General features: G+C 39.7%; 1 protein-coding gene across 1 annotated transcript in view; it reads left to right on the top strand.

Annotated features, from left to right (window-relative positions):
• Positions 1-25,799, top strand: part of wdr36 (WD repeat domain 36) — a 165,001-nt gene extending 139,202 nt beyond the window's left edge. Inside the window, exons 18-26 of the mRNA XM_048593664.1 lie at positions 1,271-1,379; positions 6,926-7,005; positions 11,374-11,481; positions 13,151-13,248; positions 13,547-13,692; positions 14,160-14,279; positions 14,916-14,997; positions 24,575-24,762; positions 25,662-25,799. Coding sequence (XP_048449621.1) covers positions 1,271-1,379; positions 6,926-7,005; positions 11,374-11,481; positions 13,151-13,248; positions 13,547-13,692; positions 14,160-14,279; positions 14,916-14,997; positions 24,575-24,762; positions 25,662-25,799 — 1,069 coding nt within the window. The remainder of the gene's footprint in view (positions 1-1,270; positions 1,380-6,925; positions 7,006-11,373; positions 11,482-13,150; positions 13,249-13,546; positions 13,693-14,159; positions 14,280-14,915; positions 14,998-24,574; positions 24,763-25,661) is intronic.
• The last annotated feature ends 563 nt before the right edge of the window (positions 25,800-26,362 follow it).

Here is a 26,362-nt window from a genome sequence, read left to right as displayed (position 1 = left end):
CCCCCCCCCCCCCCCCCCCAAAAAAAAAAAGAAACCGTAGGCAGCATCTAAAAGAAAAGCGGGCTGAGGCTCAGACTTAAAGATCTTTTTGATTCTCTGAGGCAGTTGTCTCACTTGTCATCGTTTCTAGAATCCTTTACCCCACTGGCATAGTTGGTGTATATGCATTAACACAACTTCCATTACACAAACACTGATGGTTAGATGTAGAGCCTATGCAAGCCATTCAGCCCATCATCTGCTCAGCCATTTAGTGAGATCATGTCTGAGTTGATGATCCTGAATTCCATTTTCCTACCTTGTCTCCATGCATCTTGATTTCCTTACTGATTAATTTCTTTACTGTCTAACTCAGCCTTAGGTAATCTTTATAGCCCTGCATGATATTGCATGCAGTTTTAGTTGTCTCATCTGAGGAATGATGTTCTGGCTATGATTCACAATTTGCCAGACTGATTTCTGGGATAGCAGGCCTGACACACAAAAATAAATGAATCATTTTGGATTATCTTCACTGGAATTTAGAACGAGGGAAAGAGTCTCAGGAGCTTATGAAATTCTAACCGGAGTAGATGGTTTAAATGCAGGAAGGATGTTCCCAATGACCAGGGAGTCTAGAACCAGGGGTCATAGGTTAAGGAGCATTTATGGCCGTCTTAAAAATCCTGCCAATGGAGTGTCTGTCTTCTTACAATGTTCTTTATGTATTAATAACTGTGTTCATTAAAATTAGTGTTATTCTATCAATAGATACTGGGTCAATATTTCATTGAAAGAAAAGTCTTCCAACTAAATGTTTTGAACATTTTATTTTCATTATTAATTATTAGGTTATTATTTTTAAAAGAATTTAAATTACAAATCAAGGCCTGTAATTGACAAAACCTAAAGAGACAATTTGGAATTTATTTTCCTCATCTTGTCTTGATACAAGACGTCTTCAAGACTCCTTTAAAAGCCATTTATTACCCTGAATTTATACTGTATATTTTTAAAGTGCACTTTTCAATCTTTTGTTTCAATTTGGAGTTGCAGGATAGTGAGTCTATTTAATTACAGTATTTTGCTGTTCGATGCTTCAAATGGTGACCTTGAATGTATATTATTGGACAAAAATTTACAAATAATGTTTGAGTGAAGCCGTAACATCTCATTCCAAATATGCTTTGTATTGTGCTTTTAAGATTTCTAGATTTCAGTGTGGCACTACGTTTTACTATTTTCACAAATTGCCCTTCAGAAATTAATATATCTATATCCTTTCCACCAGTGGCATGTTGGCTGTTGCTATGGATGATTTCAGGATAGTGGTTCTTGATAGTGAAACAAGGAAGTTTGTGAGAAGATTCACTGGACATCAGAATCAAATAAATGATATGGTACGATATTTTGTACAAGAAATGTTCTGATTCTTCAATAATGAAACAATATTTTCTACCACTTTTGGGAGCGTCTTTCACCTCTTGAAGTATTTCAGTCTAATTTACCCAGCAAATGCTGAATTTAAATATGATGCTGTGTGTCAGTGGACGGTAGGTAGACTAATGATTTGGTAGATATAGATGAATGCAGCTGGAGCTTATTGCAGACAAAGCTTGTGCAGTGTAAATACACCCTTATGATTTATTGTTTCAGGATTGCTTTTAGTATATCAGCAGCATGATTTAGTAACTAAGGCAGAATTGCCTACTTCATTTTACATTTTTAAAATTGAGTCCATGTTGGATGCTTAAAATTAATGGATAATATTTTAAAGAATTAATAAGATATTGCATGAAATGGTGGGATGCATGGTCAATGTTCCATTTGGTTGCTACTTGATCTCATTAATTGTAAGTCTGTGTTAGAGTGGGCTTGCAGTGTTGCCTCACAAGTGGTAATGGATTGCACTGGACTATTCTTGTGTCTTCTGACATTGGAGGTTGGGTGAAAAGAAGAGACACTCGATTTAAGTGTTTGAACTGTATCACAGGTGCTGGCTCAATTTTCTCTACCTTCGTGGGCATAGTGACTGCAAACAAGGTCTTACCTCTCCTTAACACCAGCAATATGCCCAACATTAATTTGAAAGAGCACAGAGGATTGTGTACCAATTAGAGGGACAAAGGTTTGGAAGTGGGGAAATCTAGCCTTGCAAAGCAAAGGAAATGGCAGCATGACATAGAATGACTGCAGCAAATATGATCAAAAGGGGAAAAAAATAGTAAAAAGGCAAAATTAATGGCTCTTAATAATTGTATGCATGTACTATTTGGAACAAAATAAATGATTTAATGATGGATAGATAGATAGCTCCCACTTCTGTAACTGGATCCTCGACTTTCTGACCCACCGTTGTAAGTTGGATCTCGACCAACAACAAGACAAAATTCAGGAAGGAGATTGAATGCTTAATGGTATGGTGTACAGACAACAATCTATCCACTAACATCAGCAAAACGAATGAGCTGGTCATTGACTTCAGGAAGTGGAGTGGAGGGCATGCCCTGGTCTGCATCAATGGTGCTGAGGTGGAGATGATTGTAAGCGTAAAGTTCCGAGGAGTGATGAGCACCAACAATCTATCCCTGGTCCACCCACGTTAACGTGACGGTCAAGAAAGCACAACAATGCATCTATTTAATCAGGAGGCTAAGGAAATTCAGCATATCCACAACAACTTCTTTTAACAATTTTTATAAATGCACCATAGAAAGCATCCTGTTTGGATGCTTCACAGCGTGGTATGTCAACTGCTGTTCCCAAAACCGCATGAAAACTACAGGGTCGTGACCACAGCCTAGTCCATCACGCAAACCAGCCTTCCATCCGTTGACTCTATTTATGCTTCCCACTGCCTCAGGAAAGCAACCAACACAATCAAAAACCACTCCCACTCCAGTTATATGCTCTTCTACCCTCTTCTTGGGCAGAAGAAATAAAAACTTGAATACACATACAAGTATATTCAAGAATGGCTCCTTCTTGGCTGTTATCAGACTATTGAACGGACCTCTCAAATGTTAATTCTGACCTCTGTGTACCTTTTCTGCTGCTGTAAAACTGTTTTCTGCACTCTGTTCTGCTACCCTGATGCACTTTGTATGGTATGATCTGCCTGCATAGCACGCAAAACGACACCTTTCACTATATCTCTGTACATGCAACAACAATAAATCAATCAATAAACAAGTGGGGAAAAAACTTGGCTGATAGAATATAATTTGAGAAAGTGAGAGTTATGCATTTTAAAAGGTGGAATAGAGGAGCTTAATATTATTTAAATGGAGAAAGTTTGCAGAAAGCTGCAATGGTCTAATGGTATTATCGCTGGACTGTTAATCTAGAGCCCAAGGTAATGGGTTTCTCCGGGACCTAGGTTCAGATCCCGCCATAGCAGTTGGTGGAATTTGAATTCAATAAAAAAAAAACCTGGAATTAAGACTAATGATGACCATGAATCTTTTGTCTATTAACAGAAAAACCCATCTGGTTCTTAATGTCCTTTACGGAATTGCCAACCTTATCTGATCCAACCTACATGTGACTCCAGATCTGCAGCACTGTGAATGACTAAAGTTTTTGAGAAGACTTGTAGTTTGGTTTGTGGATGAGGATGTTGATTTGTTTGTTGAGCTGTTACTTTGGTTTGCAGATGTTTTGTCGTCATACTAGGTAACATCAGTGCGCCTTCAATGAAGCCTTGTTGGTCTGTCCCGCTTGTTACTTATGTGGTTCTGGTTCTGCTTCATGGTGGTTGGTATATGGGGTCTATTTCCACATGTTTATTGATGGAGTTCCGGGTTGAGTACCAGGCCTGTAGGAATTCCCGTGCATGTCTTTGATTGGCTTGTCCTAGGATGGTCACATTGTCCTAAGTGAATTGGTGGCCTTCTTTGTCCGAGTGTATGGAAAAAGAGTGATAGTCGGTCGTGTCTCTTGGTAGCTAGTTGGTGCCCATGTACCCTGATAGCTAGTTTTCTCCCCGTCTGTCCGATGTAGTGTTTGTGATAGTCCTTACATGAGATTTTATATATCACATTGGTATTAATTTTGGGTATGGGATCCTTTGTTCTTATCAGAAGTTGCCGTAGTGTAGCTGTGGGCTTCTGTGCTACCATGATTCCTAGTGGTCAGAGTAGTCTGGTGGTCATCTCTGATACATTCTTGATGTATGGCAAGGTAAAATTGGGAAAGTCTCGCTAAAACTACACAAGGCACTAGTCAGATCACAGCTGTAATACTATGATCAGTTTTAGTCCCCTTTTTTAAAACAGACTACCTGGTATTGGAGGCAGTCCAGAGAATGTTTACTAGGTTGTTCTTGGCTATTGTCTTAGGAGAGGTTAAGTAGTTTGGACCTTTACTCAATGTAACTTAGAAGAATGAGAGGCAACCTTATTGAAACATACAAAATTCTTAAAAGGCTTTACTGGATAAATGCAGAGAGGTTGTTTGACCTTGTGGGAGAATCTATGACTTAGAAGGCATAATCTCAGAGTAAGGGGTTGCCCAGTTAGCACAGAGATTAGGAGGAATGTCTTCTCTGTTGGTAATAAATTTGTGGAATTCTTTAGCACAAAGGGTGATTGAGGCTGGGTCATTGAGTATATTCAAGGCTGGGGTCTGAATTTTTGATCAGTAAGGGAATTGAGGGTTATTGAGAAAAAGTGGAATTGAGAATTGTCACATTATCCATGATCACGCTGTATAGATAAGCAGACTTGATGGTTTAAGTGGTTTTTTTCTGCTCCACCATCTTATGGTATTGCCGCTGGATGTTCAAAACAGTAATTTATCAATTAATTGATAAAAATGCCTGCTTTGAGCACTAAGCAAATTCTAACTTGGAAGTTAGTGCTCGGCAATGTAATAGGCTCACAGCTGCCATTTAAGGGTGCAACTCTTGAAGGCTGACGAAACTAAAAAGGCAAGGCAAAGTTTTAAATACTAGAGATAACAAGGTGTAGAGCTGGATGAACACAGCAGGCCAAGCAGCATCAGAGGAGCAGGAAGGCTAACGTTTCGGGCCTAGACCCTCCTTCAGAAATAAACCTTTTAAATACTAAACCTTTTTTGTAAAGAGTGAACTTCTAGAATGCACAAATACTGAGGCTGTTGCCACAGTGAAACTACCACCCACCTTGGTTTCCAACCTTGTTTACCCATAAAATTTCTTTGGCATGTTGCTCTTTCATGTGCAGTACGTTGCATCAGTTAGTTGCCCAAAAGTCAAAATCCGCACTATTTGAAATGAATAGAACCAAAGCAGTATGACAACACCTTCTCATTGTAGCAATAATCTCAAGATTTGAATTAAACTCCCGAGAAATATTATTGAATCCCCTTACATCTCGCATCATCCCACAGACGATGTATTTTTTTAGTAACATGCAGTGTTTGGTAACTACCAAAGGCAACCTCCCTCTCCTGATCCCTCTCAGAATTCTGAGGATACTATTCTCCTGGAGATCCTGCTCTACTATTCAAACAAATTTCTTTGCAAACACAGGAGATGCAATGTACACCGTGCTTTCTGGTGAAACAGTAATTTATTTTCTCCAACTTGATATAGTTTATTTGCTGCCACAGTATATCTATATTGTGAGAGGGGTCTTGTGTGAATATCTTCGTCAGACTACAAGCATGATTCTGAGCTTCCAGTTGCATGCCACTTTAATTTTTCATTATATTTCTACTTTGACCTCTGTCATCTGCACTTCTCCAGTTAAGTCCACCTCAGACTTGTGAAACAGAATCTCATCTTTCTGTGGGGGTTTTACAAATTTCCAGATTTAACATTGATTTCGACAGCTTTAGAATTTAACCAGCACTGCCATTGCTGTGAACAGCTGCTGCTATTGAAGGATGGTTGTTTCAGAGTTAGAGTGAAGCAGGTATCAACTCATGTTTTCGCTGAGGATTATTTCTCAATGCACATTTGTTTGTGTGGTGTATATCTTTTGGGTAAAATTACCTTTCTCATCCATATTGCTGGGCCAGAGAAGCATTCTTCTCATTGGCATGTTTTCTTGGGTTACCTCCCCATCTTCTAGATGCTTTGAATCAACTTGTTCAGACACCCTCCACACCTTCTAGATATTTTCTAGTCATGTTACACACTGCTGAAGCAGATGGGACTTGAATCCAGACCCCACCTTCTATTCAGTTGTAATTATTTACATCTCATGACTCATCTTGTGATTCTTTAATTGTTGCATTAGCATTTAATTTTTATCCCTTTTGCCACTTAATCTTGCCTGTGTTTCTCCCTAATCAGAGCTTTTTGTTCTTTTCTTCCTGCATCTTTTTCTCTGCGTCTGTACCTTCCTTAAATCTCTAACTTCTAGTTCTGAAGAAAACTTATTGACCTGAAACATTGGCAGGAATTTTATGTCTCCGCTGGCAGCGAGGTGGAGAAGGGCTAAGTTAGGTCCAAGAATTTAGCAAATGCCTGCAAGTGGCCAGGTGCCACTGGATTTGTACCACTGGATTTTACCCACTGTGGCTGACCTTCTTGCCAAGTTGAGGGACTGGAGGGTGCAAAGACTCCTCTTCAAACAAAGATTTGTGGCATCTCTTCTTTGGGAACTGCCTGTAGCCTATGTAGCCATAGCCTGTAGTGGTGCTGTAACTGGAGAACTGTCAACCGTCAATTGGTAGCACTTGGAGCCGAGACTTTCTCGGTAATGGTTTAGGTCCTGACAGTAGGCAGCCTATTCGAGCAAAAGTAGGCTGTCCTCTGACTTTTCAGCGTGGGTGGGATCCTATATGCTGTGTAAAATTTCCGCGATTAGCTTTGTCTCGCTGAACAGATAACAGGCTGATCAAAGTGATTATCAGCACTATTTTTATTTCACGAGTTGTAGCTATTATTTAATATAAATAAATGTGCATCAAAATAATCTGCTACAATTTGTAATATGTTCTCTCAATATTTTTGAAGACTTTTAATCCAGATGGTCGTTGGTTAATTTCTGCATCGATGGACTGCACCATTAGGACCTGGGATCTCCCATCAGGATGGTAATTTGAAATAAAAGAAAATTCTGTAAATTTTTAATCAGAAAATAATTTATACTATTTAATATTATTTCCTAATATTGGACATCAATGTTCAATCACTAAGCAAGAATAGCAGATTTTCAGAAAAGAATTTTGCATCATTTAAATAATTTATCAGTTAATGATGGATACCTACTACAAATATATTTACGTGGTAGTTTGCTAAATATTGGTATAGAGTGCAAATCTAGATACATGTGACCACATGTGGCAACAAAAGGTAAAGTTTGAGTGCAGTAGGCATGTATGCATGCACAAAATTTAATTTATAGTTTTAATACTATTTTTGTTAATATTTGTCAAAATTTACAATTGAAAATGGCTGAGTCTTTATAATAGATTAACCTTCCTGAAGTCTTGGACATTTATCAGGTGTAAAATATGTAAACATGCCAACATTTTATAGTCTGAAACAGCATATAAACCAATGTTAAATTTGCAAAATGAGCAAAGCCTCTATTTATTACTAGTATGTGACAGTTGTTAGATACTATAAACATAAGTTCTCTGAGACATATATCGAAAGATTGGGACTGCTCATGGGCAAAATGGAGGATGATACGTTCTCAGGGACCAAGACACTATGAAGCTTGACTTTGCATCACTATGGTGAAATACCACATATCAGTCTAATCTGTCCAGTTGCTCACCCAGTTTATCAAATGTGTAGTCCATTGGTGCTTACCCTACCTAAATCTTGATTCTTATTTAGTTGTTTCGCATATTTTCCCTTTCAAACACTATGCTGCACTTAATCACGTTGTAGAAAGGAAATACTGCATTTATATGCCACCTTTCACAACCACAGTCTCAAGTATTTACAGCAATAAAATTGTTTTGAAAAGTAGCCACAGTTGTGAGGTAGGAAATGCAGCAGCCACTTTGCACAGTGAGCTTCCAAAAAAACATTGGCTAAATAATCTTGTGATGTCCATTAAAAACCAGGTCATGAGGAATAATTCTCCTGCACTTTTTTGAAATATTGATATAAAAATCTATTTGAGAGGACTGACAGGACTTGGGTTTAACATCACATCTGAAAGTCAGCACCTCCAATAACATAATATTCGCATTTGGCTTTTGCTACTTGCTTGTATAGTTTAAGCTTGAGTACAAAATACCACTTCACACCTGTTGCCATTGGCCTATATCTCGTAAATCTTAATCACTTTTTAACTTCTTAATTCTGCAAGGATCACATCTTTTTATTCCTTTTTAGTTTGGATTGTAGACTAAAAGAAGGTGACACTGCTTAAAACCAAGGCGACTGCGTAAACAAATGGCTGCAGTTTTAAAAAAATCATGTTTACTGGAATAAATTTAAGTTTTATATACAACGTTACGTTTTGCATGTGAGGGCAGAAGCAGACTGCACCGAGCCAACGGATTCTAAGCTAAAGTAAAACTGTATGATGATAAACTCTGACTTCTGACTAGTTGACCGTGGCTTATATAGAACCAGTGCAGCACAGAGCCACCTAGCCTGCAAAGAGAAAGTGTAAAAATAAAACTCTGTCTGTCTGTCTGTCTGTCTGTCTGTCTTTCTCTGTCCTGTGTAGGGGTACTAGAAACTCTCCAGTAGTAGCTGGCTGTCTTTCACTCAGTTTTCTTTGTAAATTTCTGTTGAAGAGGGGAAAGACACCTTCAAAGAGGGGATGAATTCTGCATCAGTGAATGAAAGAGAGCATTGGTGTGCAAACAACTTGTCAGAAGCAAAAACCAGAAACGAATTGCAGGAAAAGAAAGAAAGCAACTCCTCTATTTCTGTGGTCCAAACTTGTGTTATTGAATTCTGTTTCCCTGACTTTAGTTTTTCTTTTCCATCCTTAATATCCACGTCTTGTCTGTCTGTCTGTTCAGGAGCATAGGAACAGGAGTAGGCCATTCATCCTGTCGAATCTGCCCCGCCAATAAATAGGATTGAACCTTTCAGATCTTTCAATGTCTTTATCTACCCCATCCCCGTAACCCTGAATACCATTGGCAATCAGAAATCTATCAATCTCTTCCTTAAATGTACTCAAAGTCAAGAGAATTCTGAGAGTTCACAACCCTCTGAGTAAAGATATTTATCCTCATCTCAAGCCTAAGTTACATCTCTCTTATTGTGGCCCCAAAACTAGACACCCCATCAAAGGAAATACCTTACCAGCATCTATCCTGTCTATTCCTTTCAGAATTTTGTAAGATTCTATGAGATCACCTCTTCAAAACTAGAGAATACAGGTACAGCATGTTGAATCTCTCTTCACAGGACTGTCCCATCATCCCTGCCACATGTCTGGTGAACCTTTGTTGCATTCCCTCCATGGCAATAATATATCTTTCCTGAGATAAGGAGACCAAAACTGCACACAGTACTCCAGGTGCTGTAAAATCAGGCACCTATACAATTGAAACAAAACTTCACTACTCCTTTACTCAAATCCTCTTGCCATAAAGTCCAGCATTCCATTAGCTTTTCTGCATGTTAGCCTTCAGTGACTTATCGACATGGACATCTAGATCAGTTTGGATGTCTGTGCTTTCTAACCTCTTACCATTGAACGAACACTCTGCATTGTTTTTGCCCATTCACTAAGCCTATTCAAATCGCACTGATGCCCTTTACATCTTCCTCACATTTGGTCTCACGTCCAAATCATTGATATATATTGTGAACAGTTGGGGCCAAAGTACTGATCCTTGTAGTACTCCACTTGTCACAGCCTGCCATTGAGAGAATGAGGTATTTATTCCTACTCACTTTTTTTGTTTTGTCTGTTAGCCGACTATTCATCCATGCCACTACCTTCTATCCCATGAGCTTTTAATTTTTCCAGTCATTCTTCTATGGTGGACTTTATCAAGAGCCTTCTGAAAATATAAGTATACAATGTCCATTAGCTCTTCTTTATCCGTTTTGTTGGTTACACCTTCAAAATTACTCCAATATGCTCATCAAACACTATTTGCCATTTGCAAATCCACACTGACTATGCCCAGTTAGATTATTTTTGTCCATATGTCTATTTATCACATCATTTAAAATAGATTCTATCACTTTGCCCCTCCAACAGATGTAGTTCCTCGTTTTCTGTCTCACTCCATCTTAAATAATGGCATGACATTTGCTGCCGTCGAATCCGCAGGAGTCATTCCAGAATCTATAGAATTTTGGAAGATAGTCACCAATTCAATAACTTTCTCAATCGACACTTACTTCAATATTATGGGATGTGGAATTTTAGATCCAGGGGTTTTATCAGCTTTCACAGCTATTAATTTCTCTAGTACAATCTTTTTATTAATAGTAATTTCCTTCAACTCCTCATTCTCCCTAACTACCTGGATCTGTACTACTGGGAGATTTCTCATATCTTCCTCAGTGAAAACATCTGAAATAATCATTTAGCTTCTCTGCTGTTTCTCTATTTTTCCCCCATTATACATTGTCCTGACTCTGCTTGTAACGGACCCACATTCATTTATCCAAGCATTAACTTTTAAGTCACCACTTCAGATTAAACTACCTCACTTCCAAACGTATTGTAAAATTCTATCATATTGTAGTTACTCATCTCTAAAGTTCTTTTACTCGGGATTGTTAATTAGCCTTTTTTCTTATATACTATTGGATCTAAAATAACATGCCCTCTAGGTGACTCTTCAACATAGTATTCTAGAAAACCACCCCCAACACACTTCAAAAACATTTACCTCAGGGTGTGGGAGAGTTAACGAATTAGAGGTTAAGTTGTAATGTTATGAGGTAGTGGTTCATATTTCCTAATTGCCATTGGTTAAAGACAATTTGTTCATCATAAACAGTTATTTTCTTGTTAAGTACTGAAACCTGGTCTGGTTTTTTTCTTTAACTTGAGTTCATCAACTAGGCAAGTTTGGAAAGTTTGACTAAATCCTTTTCAATTCATGATGACTCTAGAACAGTGGAGCTTGATTTCCAGAACACTAAACCCTATGTATCATGACAATTCTACTTGTGGTCGGTCTCCATTATCTGCTAGCTACTCATATTATCTCTTAGCATTGAAAGTTTTATCCTTGATTCCTGACAATGCTTCTCCACTCTACAGTTTTCGGTACATTTCTTGGAGATCATCTTATCTAGTATATCTAGTTCCAATCTTGACCATCCTACAGTGACGCATCAGTAATAGCTACTTATGTGCTTGCAGGTCATTCTGTTAGTTCTTTATTTTCGTTTGGACAGGTAAGGAGCCTTGGGTAGAAGGAGCTGAGAATGTTTAGAATCAAATGTTATTACGTTTTCAAAGTTTGTATTCCAAATTCAGATATTATTTCACTATTTTTCTCTCTCCCTTTCAGCCTAATAGACTGCTTCTTGGTTGATTCAGCAGCGGTCAGTATTACCATGTCCCCCACTGGAGACTTCCTGGCTTCTGCTCATGTGGATGATTTGGGAATTTACCTCTGGTATGGGCGATGTTTACAGAATTTTTTTGTTACTTTTCAGCAGTTTTCAGATACAAAAGTGAAATGTTCTGTTTTTACTCGTGATTGTGTTGATTATGTTCAATGTAATCATTTGTTCAAAGGTTATTGGGATACTATTAGTGTCTTGAAAGTTGTAATGCAATTTCTGCCTTCAAGGATCAGTTAGCTGCTTGATAGTGCCATTATATAAAGATATTAGTAATTGCAATCAAAATTTAAATTTCTGCTGCCGGTGTGCTAAGGTAGCAAATATAATATGATCAAGCAATAATAGGAGCTAGATTTGAATGAAGTACAGAGCTTTCAATGCCAATTTGTATTTGGATAGCACCTACTAAGTAGTAAATGACACAAGCTGTTTCCCAGGAGCATTGAACAAAATTGACACAGTGCACTAAGAGTGCAGTTAAAGGTGTAACTCTGTGCTGCAGAGATTAAAATTGGTGATGTGGATGAGCACTGAGATCTTAGAGTTCTGGGGCTCAAGAAGGATACGAAGAAAAGGATTAGCAAGGCCAAAGATGAATTTGATGATGATAAATTCAAAATTGAGACATTGCTGGATGGTTACCAGAATAGGTCAGCAAGTATAGGCCTGATGGGTGAATGTGACTAAGTACAAATTAGGATCTGGACAGCAGAACTCCAGTTGGAGGATGGAAGACTGCAAGGTTCTGGAATAGTGAATTCTAATGAAGATAGGATTGATGAAGGTTTATCACCAAGGAGCTGAAGTAGCGGAGAGCAAATTTGTGATTGAGTGGATGTATGGTCAGAAGCTCCTCTTGGGATCAAATACAATCCCAAGATTGTAAACCGTCAGACAGTTGCCAGGTAGATAGATGGAGTAGGTGTCTAGGAATTGTATTTTGTGACAATGACTAATGATAATGGCTTCAGTGGTCATAATAGCTATCTTGGAATGTACGGTGAATAATATTGACAGTGGAAGTAGTAGTGAGATAGAGCTGGGTGTTGTCAGCATATGTGGAATCCAAATTGTTTTACCGTCATCAAAATTTGTGTATTGAACCATCAGGTGTCTCTCCTGCTGCACCCACTTAATTTTCTTTTCTCCAAAATATTTCACACTTCTGCCAAATGTCATGTTTCTGACCTTTTCACACATCTACATTCTCTTGAAGCCTACTACTATCCCCTTTACTATTTATTACATTTCCAAGCTTTGTGCCATGTGAAAAATTTGAAAATGTTTGTTTCTTAAATGTTAGGTGTAGTTTGCTAAAGGTCTGTTTATGTTATAGATAGCAGAAGGTTATGGGTTCAAGTCACACGTGTTCTAAAGTTAGTTGCCCTGTTTGTATTCAGAACATTAGTCTGTGCACTACAAAAGCAATTCATTGATTGTGTTGGGCTATATAGCGCCTTAGCCTATGAAAGGCAATACAGAAAATGAAAGTTATTGTCCTATTGAACCAGAAGTGCACATTACCACAAGTGAGCCGGAGCAGTAAGTGTCATAAATCAATGCAACATCAAGAATTACGAATAAGGAAAATGTGTGTTTTCATTTAAAATAAATAAATAAATAAAATCAATGGATGGGATGACCATGAAATGTATACCAACAGCTATGGTAATAGGGATGAATAGCAAATCATAATTTATTTCTCCCTGTTTTATTTAGGTCCAACAAGACGCTGTATAATGTTATTTCCCTTCGACCACTGCCTGCCGATTACCAACCTTCTTTTGTAATGCTTCCTGGAGTATGCCAACAACAAGGTTTTAATTTTGAGTGAATTTTACATAAATTGCATTTAACATTTACTTTTACTTTTTCAGGCTGATTTCCTGATTCTGCTCTCATTATTAAAGTTATGTGAAAGTTTTAATATTTTGCTTTTTTGAGTTCTCTCTGGAAGATGTATTATTTTGTGAAAGTTTAATTACAAGCACCGTTTTTTTGGAACTTAAATACTTTCTGTTAAGTTTATAGCACCCTGGTGCCATTTTTTTCCATTCAACTTCATTTTAAAAAGCAAGTTTAAGAATAACGTTGAAACTATTTACTTTGCTGTAGAATTGGAGGCTTCAGACATTGAAGAGGAAGTAGAAGACCAGATGATAGAATATGATTCAGCTGAACAGCTCGGAGAGCAGTTGGTTACACTCTCATTGCTTCCAGAATCACGCTGGAAAAATCTCCTCAACCTCGACATTATCAAGGTAGTACGATCTTTGTGACCTTGTGTTCTAAATTTCTGGGTTGAGTATTTTAATGCTATTGTTTATAGTGTTATGTGAAACTAATACGGTTTTTTTTAAAAGGAAAAACATCACAATGGTTTTAATTTTTCTCCTTTCTGTACAATAGATTGCTTTGTGAACATCTTTTCACTGGATTTTAGCATGAGGTTTTGTTCACTAATTCTTGGTTTAAGTGTTATAAGTTTCTTTATATGCAAATTTCAGTTAAATATTGACTCTTTTTGAATGTTTATCTATTTACTTTATGATAAAGCTATGCTTTCACTATCCACAAGTTATTTGAGAACTTGATTTTACTTGGTTAGATTGTTATAAATATGTGATGGCATCTTTAGTTTGATGTGTTTTAGTAAAACCTTGTGATTTTAAAAAATTTTTTTATTTTGAGTTCTGATTCTTAATCATCTTATTTGGCCGGCCTACAGAAAAGAAATCGACCTAAAGAACCACCTAAAGTGCCCAAATCCGTTCCCTTCTTTATTCCAACTATTCCTGGCCTTGTCACTCATTTTGCTGCTGAACAACAACAAACCACTGAGGATCAGGTAGGTGCAAAGCCAGTCGTGTCTGATATATATGCCTGTGGTGATACTGACATTATTCCAGCCAGACCATAAGCCTGTGTTTGATAATTTGCCAGGTCGTAACACTTATTGTGGTTCTTCTGTTATGTTTTCTTTGTAAATGTTACCGATGTGGTAGAGATGTCAGAAGTAAAACAATTAAGTGGCGTCTAGAACCTTTTGTTTAAAAACATGGGCCTAGTTTGTTCTGGCATCACAAAGCCATCTGAATTGCATCATCATAAAAGGAAAGCAAGATGTTTTCTTTTAGAAATTGTATGAAAGGTTTAATTTATTTTAATTTGATGATAATAATACAGTCACGATACAAAATGATGGAGAATTGCTCAGAATTAATTTAATCCAGATGATGAAACATACTATAAGGATTGAGAAACTAATAAGCATTAAGACTATTATGACCTATTTCAGAGCAGGAAATGTGTGTTCTTATTTTTGATTCTAAGGCTTCTTTTTAAAAGAAATTAGGTGACATTTTACATTTGAATTAATTTCTGTAATATTGCAAAATATAGGTGTGTAGTGCAAAATAAGTACTGAAATCCATAATTGATACTAAAATCTTCAATCTTACTACATCTTTTTATCTGTTTTTAGTCCAAAGTGGTAAATCTGGGCGTGTTGACTCAAAAGACAGAATTGTATTTGCAGCTGGAAAGTGCTCTAAACACCAACAGTTGTAAGTAACTTGTACACAATTTATTTTCTTCACTTGAATGTACTTGATATCCTTCTATTGACTATTTTAAAAAAAAACGCTTTTTTAAAAAAAAAGCACATGGCAGTATTCTGCTTTTCTGCTAACATTGGCCTGTGCCACATCTTGGTACATTAGCCGAGGTAGAAATCTAATGTCGTCAACTTTTTGCTGACTGGGTTCTCTGTACATTATGTACAAGTAATCTGTTTCATTACTTTGCCTTGTACGATCCATGAAAAGTGTGTTGGAAGGAACATTGGTTGTGTCAAAATCCATTTTTCACTTTTAATTTCCTGCCTCAAAATGTTCCTTGCTTTTGTTTCACTTTTTTTTTGCAAAGGCCTAGCTGGAATTATGTTCTTGTGATTTAGAGCATCCACCTAAGATTTGAATGAGGTTGAGATGCACAAACCACAATATTTGATCCTACATTCTACATATTCAAAAGAGATTTTAACTAAACAAGAGAAGGTCTTAAAAGACGTTTTTCATAGTAAACCATCACTGCATACGTATTGTGCCTGCTCTTCTTAAAAGAATACGACAAATCCACTCCATGATCCCCAGAAACACACCTGGCTGAAGAGTTGGCGCAGGAGCAAGGGATTTAGATTCCTAGATTACTGGGTCTGATTCTGGAGAAGGCGGGACATGTATACATCTGACAGGTTGCAGTTGAAATGAACAGGACCAACATCCTTGCAGGGCAGGGATTTGCTAGCGCTGTTGGTGAGAAGTTAACTAATTTGGCTTTTGGAATAGAGTGGGTAAATATGGAGTAGAGATATAATAGGAAGTGATGCACAAATATAGAAGAAAAACCAAGTCCGTCTGGAAGGTAGAGCATGTATAGTCAAGTTAAGGTGCAAAGCTGACATTTATTTTAATGCAAGGAGTCTTGTCAGTAAGACAGATGAATTGAGGGTGTTTGGTTGGAACCAGGTGGACCTTGTTAACTGAGGTTCTTGATTGGCTCAGGTTAACAATCACAATCAGGAAAGCCTTGGCTGACCAATATAACCAAAAGATTAGCATCTGCTCAGCTGTAGACTGACTCTGAGCTGGCTGGTCACAGCCAGTGTACTGTGCATTAGTAATTAAAGGGTGATTTGGTGATGGGTCACCAGCCTCTGAGCAGTTATTTTAGTGGCAGTGGGAGAAAACGGGACGTGACTGAAGAACATTTGATTGCAACTGTCATTTGGAGTTGGGGTAAGTATTTCTGGTATTGTCTCTATTTGGGAAGCTTGACTTGTTTGACCTTGCTGTCAAAGACTGGGCCCAGTATGTCGAAAGAATGTAATAGTTTTTCCAGGCAAATGACATTGGGGCAGATGAAAAGCAACAAGTATTCCTTCTGACTGCATGTGGACCTGCAGCATTTTTGGTTATAAGGGGCTTAACTTTCCCAGAGACACCAGACATTAAAACCTTCGAAGAGTTGGTTCAGAAATATTACAGCCCCAAACCACCTCTAATCCTGAGGATGCTATTGGTTTTATTGGGCTGTTAGAGAACTGGGGGAATCGTATCGGGATTTTTGACAAGGTTACAATGACTGGCAGAGGTATCTGATTCTGGGTTTGGTATGTGGGATTAATGATGTAATCACGCAGAGGCACCTACTACCTGAAGCCCAACTGGACTTCAAACAGGCACTGCAACTGGCCTGAGCAGGGAGACCCCAGGGGAACCCATAGCAGAATCCCATAAAGCCAAGCCTTGGCCAAGTAGCTAAACAGTTCTTCAGGATCTGGACTGCTGAGCCATTGTAATTGCTGCTGCTATACGGACTTGAGACAGCAGAGGAGTCCTACAATGCTTTACTTGAGTAGGAAAACTCGGAGATCGGTACCCAGGAGAGTGTACACCCTGGAAAGTCCCCTACCTGTGTGTTGGAATAATTAATTTGCTTAGTGACACTCAAATCAGAGTCAGTTAAAATTAATGTTTGATTAAATGGTCACCCAGTTCCCATGGAGGTCAAAACTGGCGCAGCTGTATCTGTGGTTGCAGAATCTGTCTTTAACAAGATTCGCGAGAGACTCCAACCTTTTAAGCTTGCGCAAGACCTCAGCCAGATGGGAAGAACATACAGTGGGGAACCGTTGAAAATTAAGGGTATGACTTCGGTTCCGGTCTATGAGAAGCAGTTGGTGCAGTTACCACTGATGCTGGTTAAAAAGTTCGGGCCAAGCCCATTGGGGCAGAATTGGTTGAGAAAGATTCACCTTGATTGGCTCAACATTTTTCAATTGAAAAGTGCTGCCTCAATGAAGTCTTAGTGAAATACCCAGGAAATTTTCAAGAAGGGCTTGGGACTATCAAAGGGGCCAAAGCAACTTTACATGTTGACCAGGATGCAATTCTGAGATTTTGCAAGGCCCTTCTGGTGCCATTTGCCTTGTGGACAAAAGTAGAGGTGGAAAGCAGGAGGCTGAAGAGTGAACGAATCATCAAACCAATGCAGTTTGCAGAATGGGCGGCACCGATTGTACCAATCGCGAAGCTTAGTTCACCTTTCTGGGGATTTCGAGCAAACAGTAAACTGCTTCTCACAGCTGGATAAATACTCGATTCCTCATGTAGTGGACTTGTACTCAAAGTTGGCAAGGGAGTGTCCTTAACGAAGCTGGACATGAGCCTACCTGCAATTGCGACTGGATGAGGAGTCCCAGACGTATGCTACAATTAATACCCATGGGGGTTTATATCAATATACAAGACAGCCATTTGGGGTATAATCAGCTTGCCCTCTTTTCTACTGAGCCACAGAGAACGTTTTGCACGGGCTACCCCAGGTTTCCATTTATCTGGATAATGTACTAATAACAGGGAAGACTTGGATAGCTTGGATATAGTGCTTAAATGTTTCTCCCAGGTGGGAGTATGCCTTGGGGGGGAAAGATGGGTGTTCCAGATGCCCCAAGTGACCTCCTTAGGTTACAGAGTTGACAAAACAGGGTTATACCCTATGGAAGAGAAAGTGAGGACGATTAAAGGAGCCCCAGCTCCCATGTCTTTACTGGAGCTTAGGTCTTTCCTTGGGTTAGTGAATTATTACAGAAAATTCATGTGTGACCTGGCCTCCATCCTAGCACCTTTACACCAGTTATTAAAAAAGAGTCAGCCTTGGAAATGATCACAAAGCTAAGAAGCAGCCTTTAGGGAAGTGAAAAAGCAGCTGTCATTATCTAAGGTATTGGCACACTATGATTTGAAGCGAGAAGTAGTGCAGTCATGCAATGCTCTCTGTACAGTATCGGGGTGGTGTTGGCTCATCGGTGGTGGCCCAATGGAGAGGAATGCCCGATAGTGTATGCTCCCTGGACTTTGGCATCAGCCAATGCAATTATGCCCAGATAGGGAGGGAAGGTTTGGCAGTCAACTGTGGTGTGAGGAAGTTCCACCACTACCTTTACGGATGGGAATTTGTCATAGTTACAGATCACAAACCCCTGTTAGGGCACTGAAGGAAGACCAGGCACTGCCACCCATAGCTTCTGGTAGAATTCAGCGTTGGGCCTTTATTCTCGGTGTACAAGTTAGAACACTGTCCAGGAAGCCAAGTAGCTAATGTGGATGCCATGAACTGCCTCCCACTGGTAGATACTCCACTGGTGGTGCCTCCCCTGGAAGAATCCGTTTTGGTTTTAAACTTTCCAGATAACCTCCAGTCACCACGAACAATATCCGACTGTGGACACAAAGATCCTGTCCTAGTGAAACTGAAACAAATGGTGATAATGGGGGAAGCAGAAGGGCCATCGCAACCAGAATTGAAATCTTTTTGGACCTGGCAAGACCAGATCACCGTAGAGGATGGCATTTTACTATGGGGAGCAAGGGTAATTGTCCCGAGTAAAGGTTGCTGCCAGTAACTGGCCGAACTCCACAGGGTCATCCAGGGGTTTCCAAAATGAATATGCTAGCAAGAAACTATGTATGGTGGCCAGGGTTGAATGTTGACATAGCTGTGTTGGTGGGGCAGTGCCCAGAGTGCCAGTAAGGACAAAACCTGTCACCAGGAGCACCCCCACATCCATGGGAATGGGCGGGTAAACCCTTGACTTGGTTGCACGTTGACTATGCTGGTCCTTTTCATGGGCTGAGTGTTCTGGTCATTGTGGATGTCTACTCAGAGGTTAGATGCGAATAAAGTTCGTTCGACAAACGAGAAGCTGCATGCGTTGAAAACGATACATGGACACCTGGAAGTACTGGTCATGGATAAAAGAATGTAATTTACCAGCAGGGAATTCAAATATTTCCTAACGTCCAATGGCATTCGGCATGTAAGGACAGCTCCGTACCATCCGTTGTCCAATGGTCTAGCGGAAAGAGCGGTCCAAACTTTAAAGGCAGGCTTAAAGAAGCGGCCTACAGCATCAATTGATACCAAACTGTCCTGTTTCCTGTTCGATTATAGAACCACTCCGCACCAGGTTAAACCTGATATTCCCAGACCTTGGGGGGAGGATGAAATGGCAGCAGGAACACTGATGCCGGCCACATACCGCCTCTGAGTGAGGCAGTTTAATTCAGGGGACGAAGTTTGGTGCCAGAACCATGGAAATGGCCCTGTATGAGTACAAGGCAAGATTAACGTGAGTTCAGGTCCCGTGGCTTACAAAGTTTGGGTAGGTAATACTGTCCAGAACAAACGTGGATCATTTGAAAGCCATTACATTACAAATGGGGTAGGAGCAAAACCTGTCTGGCCCCACAAAACAGCCTGAAGGCCCGGCAGAAACCGCAGAAAGGTGCTTCCCCCCCCCTCCATCTAGTGTTGAGGAGACCTCGGTCTGAAATGATGTAGGCTTGATACCGTTGCTGCCAGAAGAAGAGGAGGAGACTCTTCTGAGATGTTCCGAACGCAAAAGACCAGCCATGGTCCGGTACACGCAGCATACATCCGAGTCCGAATCGAAGGAACCAGACGTGGGGTGAAAGCACCGCAAAAGAAGCTGCAAGTGAAAGGCCAGGCCTACGTCCCCGAACTTGGGGTGAGGGGGGAGGGATGTAGTGGTGGAACTAGGTGGACTTCATTAACTACAAGGTTCTTGATTGGAGCAGATTAACATACCCTAATCAGGAAAGCCTTGGCTAACCAGTATAACCACGAAATGAAAATCTCCTCAGTTGAGGACCGACTCTGAGCTTGTTGGCCACAGCCAGTGTACTGTGTACTAGTAAATAAAGGGTGATTCGGTGACGGGTCACTGGCCTCTGTGCAGTTACTTCATGAAGAATTTATATTATTACTATCACAGATATGATTGAGGGAGGGGCAAGACTGGCAGCTCAACCTTTTGGGGTATAGATTCTTCAGGCAAGACAGCGAGATCTTAAAAGAAGAGGTGGTGTCACAATATTGATCAAGAAGTTAGTTACAGCAATCAGGAAGGGTAATATCTCAGAAGATTCTTCAACTGAGACCATTATGGATAGAATGTATACACAAAAAAAAGGTGGTCACATTGCAGGGAGCGTACTATAGGCGCCAAATAATCCGGGAGAGAGAGAAAGGCAGAAATGAAGGGAAATTTCAGCGAAGTGTTTAAAAGAAAGTTAGTAATAATGGAGGATTTCAATTTCTCTACTACTAAACGGGATAGGGAAAATGCAAAAGGCTTAGAGGGCATAGAATTCTTAAAATATGTTAAGGAAACTCTTTTTAAGCCAGCATCTATGAGAGAGAGAGTGGGGAGTGGTGTTGGACTTAATTTTTAGGGAATGAAGCCAGGCAAGTTGTAAGAGTCAATAGGGGAAGCTTTTTGGTGACTATAACTCTAGGATTTATGGTAGTCATCGAGAAGGACAAAGATGGAGTGAAAATAATGATTCTGAATTGGAAAAGAAAACTTTAATATGATAAAACAGGATCTGGCCAATAGAGACTGGGAGCATTTGTAGGAAAATCTATATCAGAGCAGTGGGAGTCTTTCGAGAAGGAAATAAAGTGCACAGGACCAACATGTTCCCATAAAGGTAAAGATTGGCTCTTTAAAAAGTCCACAGAACCCTGAAAGTTAGGTAATGTATGGGTTAGATATAGGCAAAAAGGAAGCTTATTGTAGAATCCAGACCTCAAAACATTAGAAGCAATTGATGCAAGGTGTTACTTAATTTTTTTTTTAAGGAAAATGAAGCGGTAACATGAGAAAACACTTGTGGTTAAAATAAAGGCAAGTCCAACAACATTTTAGAAGCATAATAGTGGCAGGAGGATAAGGAGAGATGGATTGGGGACTTGCATAATGAATTGTTGCGTGGAGCTGGAAGATGTAGGTGAAGTTTTAAATGAGTACTTTGCATCTGTATTTACTAAAGAGGACAATGTACGTGCAGAATTAGGGGAAGAGGACTGTGATATTCTTGAATAAATTACAGTTGAGAAGAAGGAGATATCAGGAGTTAGATGACTTGAAAGTGGACAAATTCCCAGTTCCAGGCTGCTGTGGGGGGTAAGGGAGGGGATGGAAAGAGTCTTGTCATTAATTTACAAATTCTTGTGGCCACAGAAGAGTTGCTGGAGGACAGGATGATAGCTATTATGGTGCCATTATTTCAAGAACAGTGGTAAGGATAAACAGTGGAACCTTGGTCAGTGAGTCGAACATCACTGGTAGGGAAACATTTGGACAGATTCTGAGAAGTAGAATTAATCTGTCCTTAGAGGCTAGGACTAAATAAGATAGTCAGCATGGCTTTGTCAGGGAGTGATCATGCCTGACAGGTATGATTGAATTTTTAAAGGCAGTCATTAACTGTGCAGATGACGGTAGTGTATTTGATATAGCTTACATGGACTTCAATAAGGTTTTTGATGACGTATCATATGGGACTCTGGTCTAGAACATAACAGCCTGTGGAAACCCGGGCAAATTGGATCCATAAATGGTTTAGTAACAAAGGGCAACAGATGATGATCAAAGGTTGTTTTTGTGATGGAAGCCTGTGTCCAGTTGTGAACTGCAGTGTTCAAAGCTGGGTTCCTTGCGGTTTGTAGGGTAATAGTAGCTATGAAAGTAGGAGGTTTGATCAATAAGTTCACGGATGAAAATTGGGCAGTGTGGTACACAATGAGAAGGAAAGCCTTAGACTATAGGACAATATAGATGGACTGGTCAGATTTTCAAACAGTGGCAAATGGAATTTAATCCTGTAAAGTTAAAAGAGATGCATTTAGAGAGGTCTAACAAGGTTAGGAGTGCACAATAAATGGTAGGACTTTAGGAAATACAGAGAATCAGAGGCATATCTACAGATCCAGTCAGATGGATAAGATGATTAAAATAGAATAAGGGACACTTGCCTTTGTTAGTTGAGGCATTGCATACAAGAATTGGAAGTTATGATGGAGCAGTAAAAGACATTATTTAGATCAAGCTAGAGTACTGTCTGTAGTTCATGTTGCCACACTATGCGAAGGATGTGATTGCACTAGAGAGGGTGCAGAGGAGATTCACTAGGATGTTGTTTGGCTAGTGTATTTCAGCTGTAAAAAGGTAGATAGGCTGAAGCTATTTCCTTGCAGCAGAGAAGGTTGAGGGGGAATCTGACTCAGGTGTGTAAAACTGAGACTGTAAATAGGGTAGATAGGAAAAAGGTTTCCTCTTAGTGGAGGGGGTGGGGTCAATAACCAGGAAGCATGGATTTCTAGTAAAGTTAGAGGTTTATAGGGGATTTAAGGAATAATTATTTCACCCAGAGATGGTGAATATCTGGAATTCACTGCTCAAAAGGGTGCTAGAAACTGGAATCATCACAACATGTAAGAATTCTTTAGGTGAACACTTGAAATGCCGTAGAATACAAGACTACATGCCAAATGCTGGAAAGTGGGACTAGAGTAGATAGGTGATTGATGATTGGTGCAAACATGATGGACTGAAGGGCTCTGTCTGTGCTGTAAAACACTGTGACTATGACTGTCTGCTCCAAGTTGCACACGTTAGAAGTTGAGACTGTTCTCTTTGGAAAAGAGAAGGTCGAAAGGAGATTTGACAGAGGCAACAAAGTCATGAGGGGTTTAGATAAAGAACATAGAAAAGAAAGCTGTTCCCAGTGGTGGAAGAATTGAGAACAAGAGGTTTTCCCTTTAACATTGAGTCAAAATTCTGCCACTCACCATAATTTCTGCAGCAGTTGACAGAGACTTCTGCTTCCTGAAGTGCAGCTAGGGACAGGCAAAAACTGCAGGCCTTGCAGTGACCTCAATATCCTAAGGATAATACTTAAAGTTTGTGTTCACAAATCAAAAGGTCAATATTGGATTTAGTGCTGGCGTTGGGCATCCTGCTGATGGACCTGAGAAAAGGCAATGGAACAACAAATGATCTTTTGAGATGATGTTCTGGATATTGGCTTGGTACATTCCAACAAGAGAGTGCAGTAGGAGTATTAAAGCAAGGCCTCCTTTAAGATTGAAAGAGAATGTGATGAAATATAAAAAATACATGAAAAATGAATTCTGTAACTGAAAGTGAGGCTAAATGCAATAAGTTGAGAGGGCAAATAAAGTGGAAAATGATGCTGGCATAGAGGGAATATAAAAGAGACGGTAAGGACTGCAGATGCTGGAAGCCTGAGTCTATAGGTGTGAAGCTGGAAAAGCACAGCAGGTCAGACAGCATCTGAACAGCAGGTAAGTCAATGTTTCAGGCTGAAACCCTTTGTCCTGACGAAGGGTTTCAGCCCGAAACGTTGACTTAACTTGCTGTTCGGATGCTGTCTGACCTGCTGTGCTTTTCCAGACTCGGGGAATATAAAGGGATGGTAGCTAGCAAGGGCAGCAAATGCCATTGCCATCAAGTACTTGCTTCATTTACCAGTGCCCCTGAAGCAAAGTGCCCTCCCCTCCGCTGAGCTCATGGTACTCACTTCGGCAGTTTCCCCCACACAAAAGAAGGTGGATGAAGGCAAAGGTCCTGATTTGAAGTTGCTCAAGTGGCGTCTGGGTGGGAGTGTCATTCTGTGCAGAGAAGTATGCTGACAACCAATTTTGGATTGTGACGCCAAGCTGGTGGTTCATTTGTGTATCTGACTGCTTCATATTACACAAGACCCTGTTCTTTGCAGACAGAAAGAACACCCTGTTTCAATTCAGCAAAAAAGGCGGCAGCCATTTTCAGATTTATTTCTCAAGACAATGCCTTGACCAATCACCGTAAACATCTCAGTTTAAAATTTAAATAATGCTTGACAATTAACTGTCTGTCATTAACTAGTAATTAGTTAATCTAGTAACACTCAATAGCAATACTTCTACCAATCAGAAGAGCTAACTTGCAGACCAATCAGCACTGTCCCCTCATTCTGTATTTCTTGTGTTCGAGGCAAGGCAAGAAGCTTTGACAAAATGTCTTCTTTGCAGTATTACTCAATATTGCTATTTTTTGTGTATAATTCAACTGTTTGCATAAGAAATATAAAAATCTAATTGAAGATAATTTTTTTTGCAGTACCAGCTGCGTTTCAGAATTCAAAAGTATTTTGAACAAATGCATTTTCACACTAAAGACTTCAAAATATTTTGTGCGGTTTCTTGCAGATGACCATGCAGTTAAACTTATGAAAGAAATGGGACCATCAAATATTGACATTGAGCTGAGGGGCTTGGCCCCAGATGGAGGCGGTTCTTTGGAGGTTATGCTGAGCTTTCTGCAAATGATTGGCAACATGCTTCATAGCAAGCGTGATTTTGAATTGGCTCAGGCCTACCTGGCATTGTACTTGAAGGTAATTGGAGTTTTCAATTGTTATCAGAAAGTCACTACTTTTATTTTGCATCCACGATATCTTGTAAGAGTATAACATAATTTCTTGAAAGTGCTCTTACTAAGAATGCACAGTAAAATTGTAGAGTTCATGTTTTGTTGCAATTAGTTTGTGGCTCCTACTTCTACATAAATAAGCTGCGTTCCTGCAGTGTTGTTTTCCTTCAGAAATGTTCTTTGCCTTTCATATTAAGCCTTCAATTGTCAAAATCTAGTGAAAGTCCCCATCTTTTTAAAGTACAGCAAACATTGTTTTAACCAGCACTCTTGATAAACTAGCAAAAATTATACCTCCAAATACCAGAAGTTTACTGTATTATTGTCCAAGTACAGTGGATAGTGCCACGCACAGAAGATGCAGGCAAGGAGAGAGGGATCCTCTTCAAATGGGCTTGAACTTTGCTTTGTTCTCTCTTCTCTTGTTCACGTTAACCATGCGTCTAGATTTTTTTTTGGATGAGTACATACCTGCCTTCTTTATTTGAAGGTGGCTGTCAGTGTATTTTTTTTTGTGCCTGTGTTCGGCTCGGGCTTCAGGGTTACAGCTGTGCTGCAGTTGCAGCATGGACTGGCACATGGGCAGGATTGAGAAAGTGACACTGCAAGTTAACAGAGCAAATGATGTTTCTCTTTTGTTGCTGGAGAGGGCGGTGGAAGCAGAACATCCTGCATTTATGCAGAAGGTAAATACACATGCTGGTTTAGATTTGGTACTGGGATAAATATTGGCTTTCAGGGTTGCAGTAAAGGCATTCATCTGTTAAGAGCTTTTGCCATATCAGTTGTATTCCTGTTGGTAACTGAGTTACTTTATGAAAGCATTATTTTTCTTTAAGTTGGCGCGGTAAATAAAATTGACAGAGTTACAAATTAGTGACAGTTTTAGGTGCAAAACACGTGGAGAACCGTTTCCAGTTCCAAAGTTACCGCTGTGAGTATCTATATTGGGCCATAAACAGCAGTGTCTACAAGAATATTGATATTGATTCTGTCATCTGATACAGGCTGTCATTGCTGTACCCTGGTCGTTCACCTGAAAAAATTCAATTATGTCTGAGGTCCTGTTCGTGATTTTTAAAGCTGTGGCAATGGTTAGGGTTAACGGAAAGATTCTTGGCAGTGTGGAGGGGCAGAGGGATCTTGGGGTTCATGTGCACAGTTCCCTGAAAGCTGCCACCCAGGTGGATAGAGTTGTTAAGAAGGCATGAGGTGTGTTAGCTTTCATTAATAGAGGGATTAAGTTCAAGAGCCGTGAAGTTATGCTCCAGCTATACAAAACCCTGGTTCAGCCACATCTGGAGTATTGTGTCCAGTTCTGGTCGCCTCATTACAGGAAAGATGTGGAAGCGTTGGAAAAGGTGCAGAGGAGATTTACCAGGATGTTGCCTGGAATGGAGAGAAGGTCTTAGGAGGAAAGGTTGAGAGAGCTAGGGCTTTTCTCCTTAGAACGACGAAGGATGAGAGGTGACTTGATAGAGGTGTACAAAATGATCAGAGGTATAGATAGAGTGGACAGCCAAAGACTTTTTCTGAGGGTGGAGGTAGCTATTATAAGGGGCATA

The sequence above is a fragment of the Rhincodon typus genome, chromosome 3 (genome assembly GCF_021869965.1).
Source record: "Rhincodon typus isolate 14 chromosome 3, sRhiTyp1.1, whole genome shotgun sequence".
NCBI lineage: Eukaryota > Metazoa > Chordata > Chondrichthyes > Orectolobiformes > Rhincodontidae > Rhincodon > Rhincodon typus.
The sequence above is the reverse complement of the archived record's forward strand: the minus strand, read 5'-3'. Positions and strand labels throughout refer to the sequence as shown.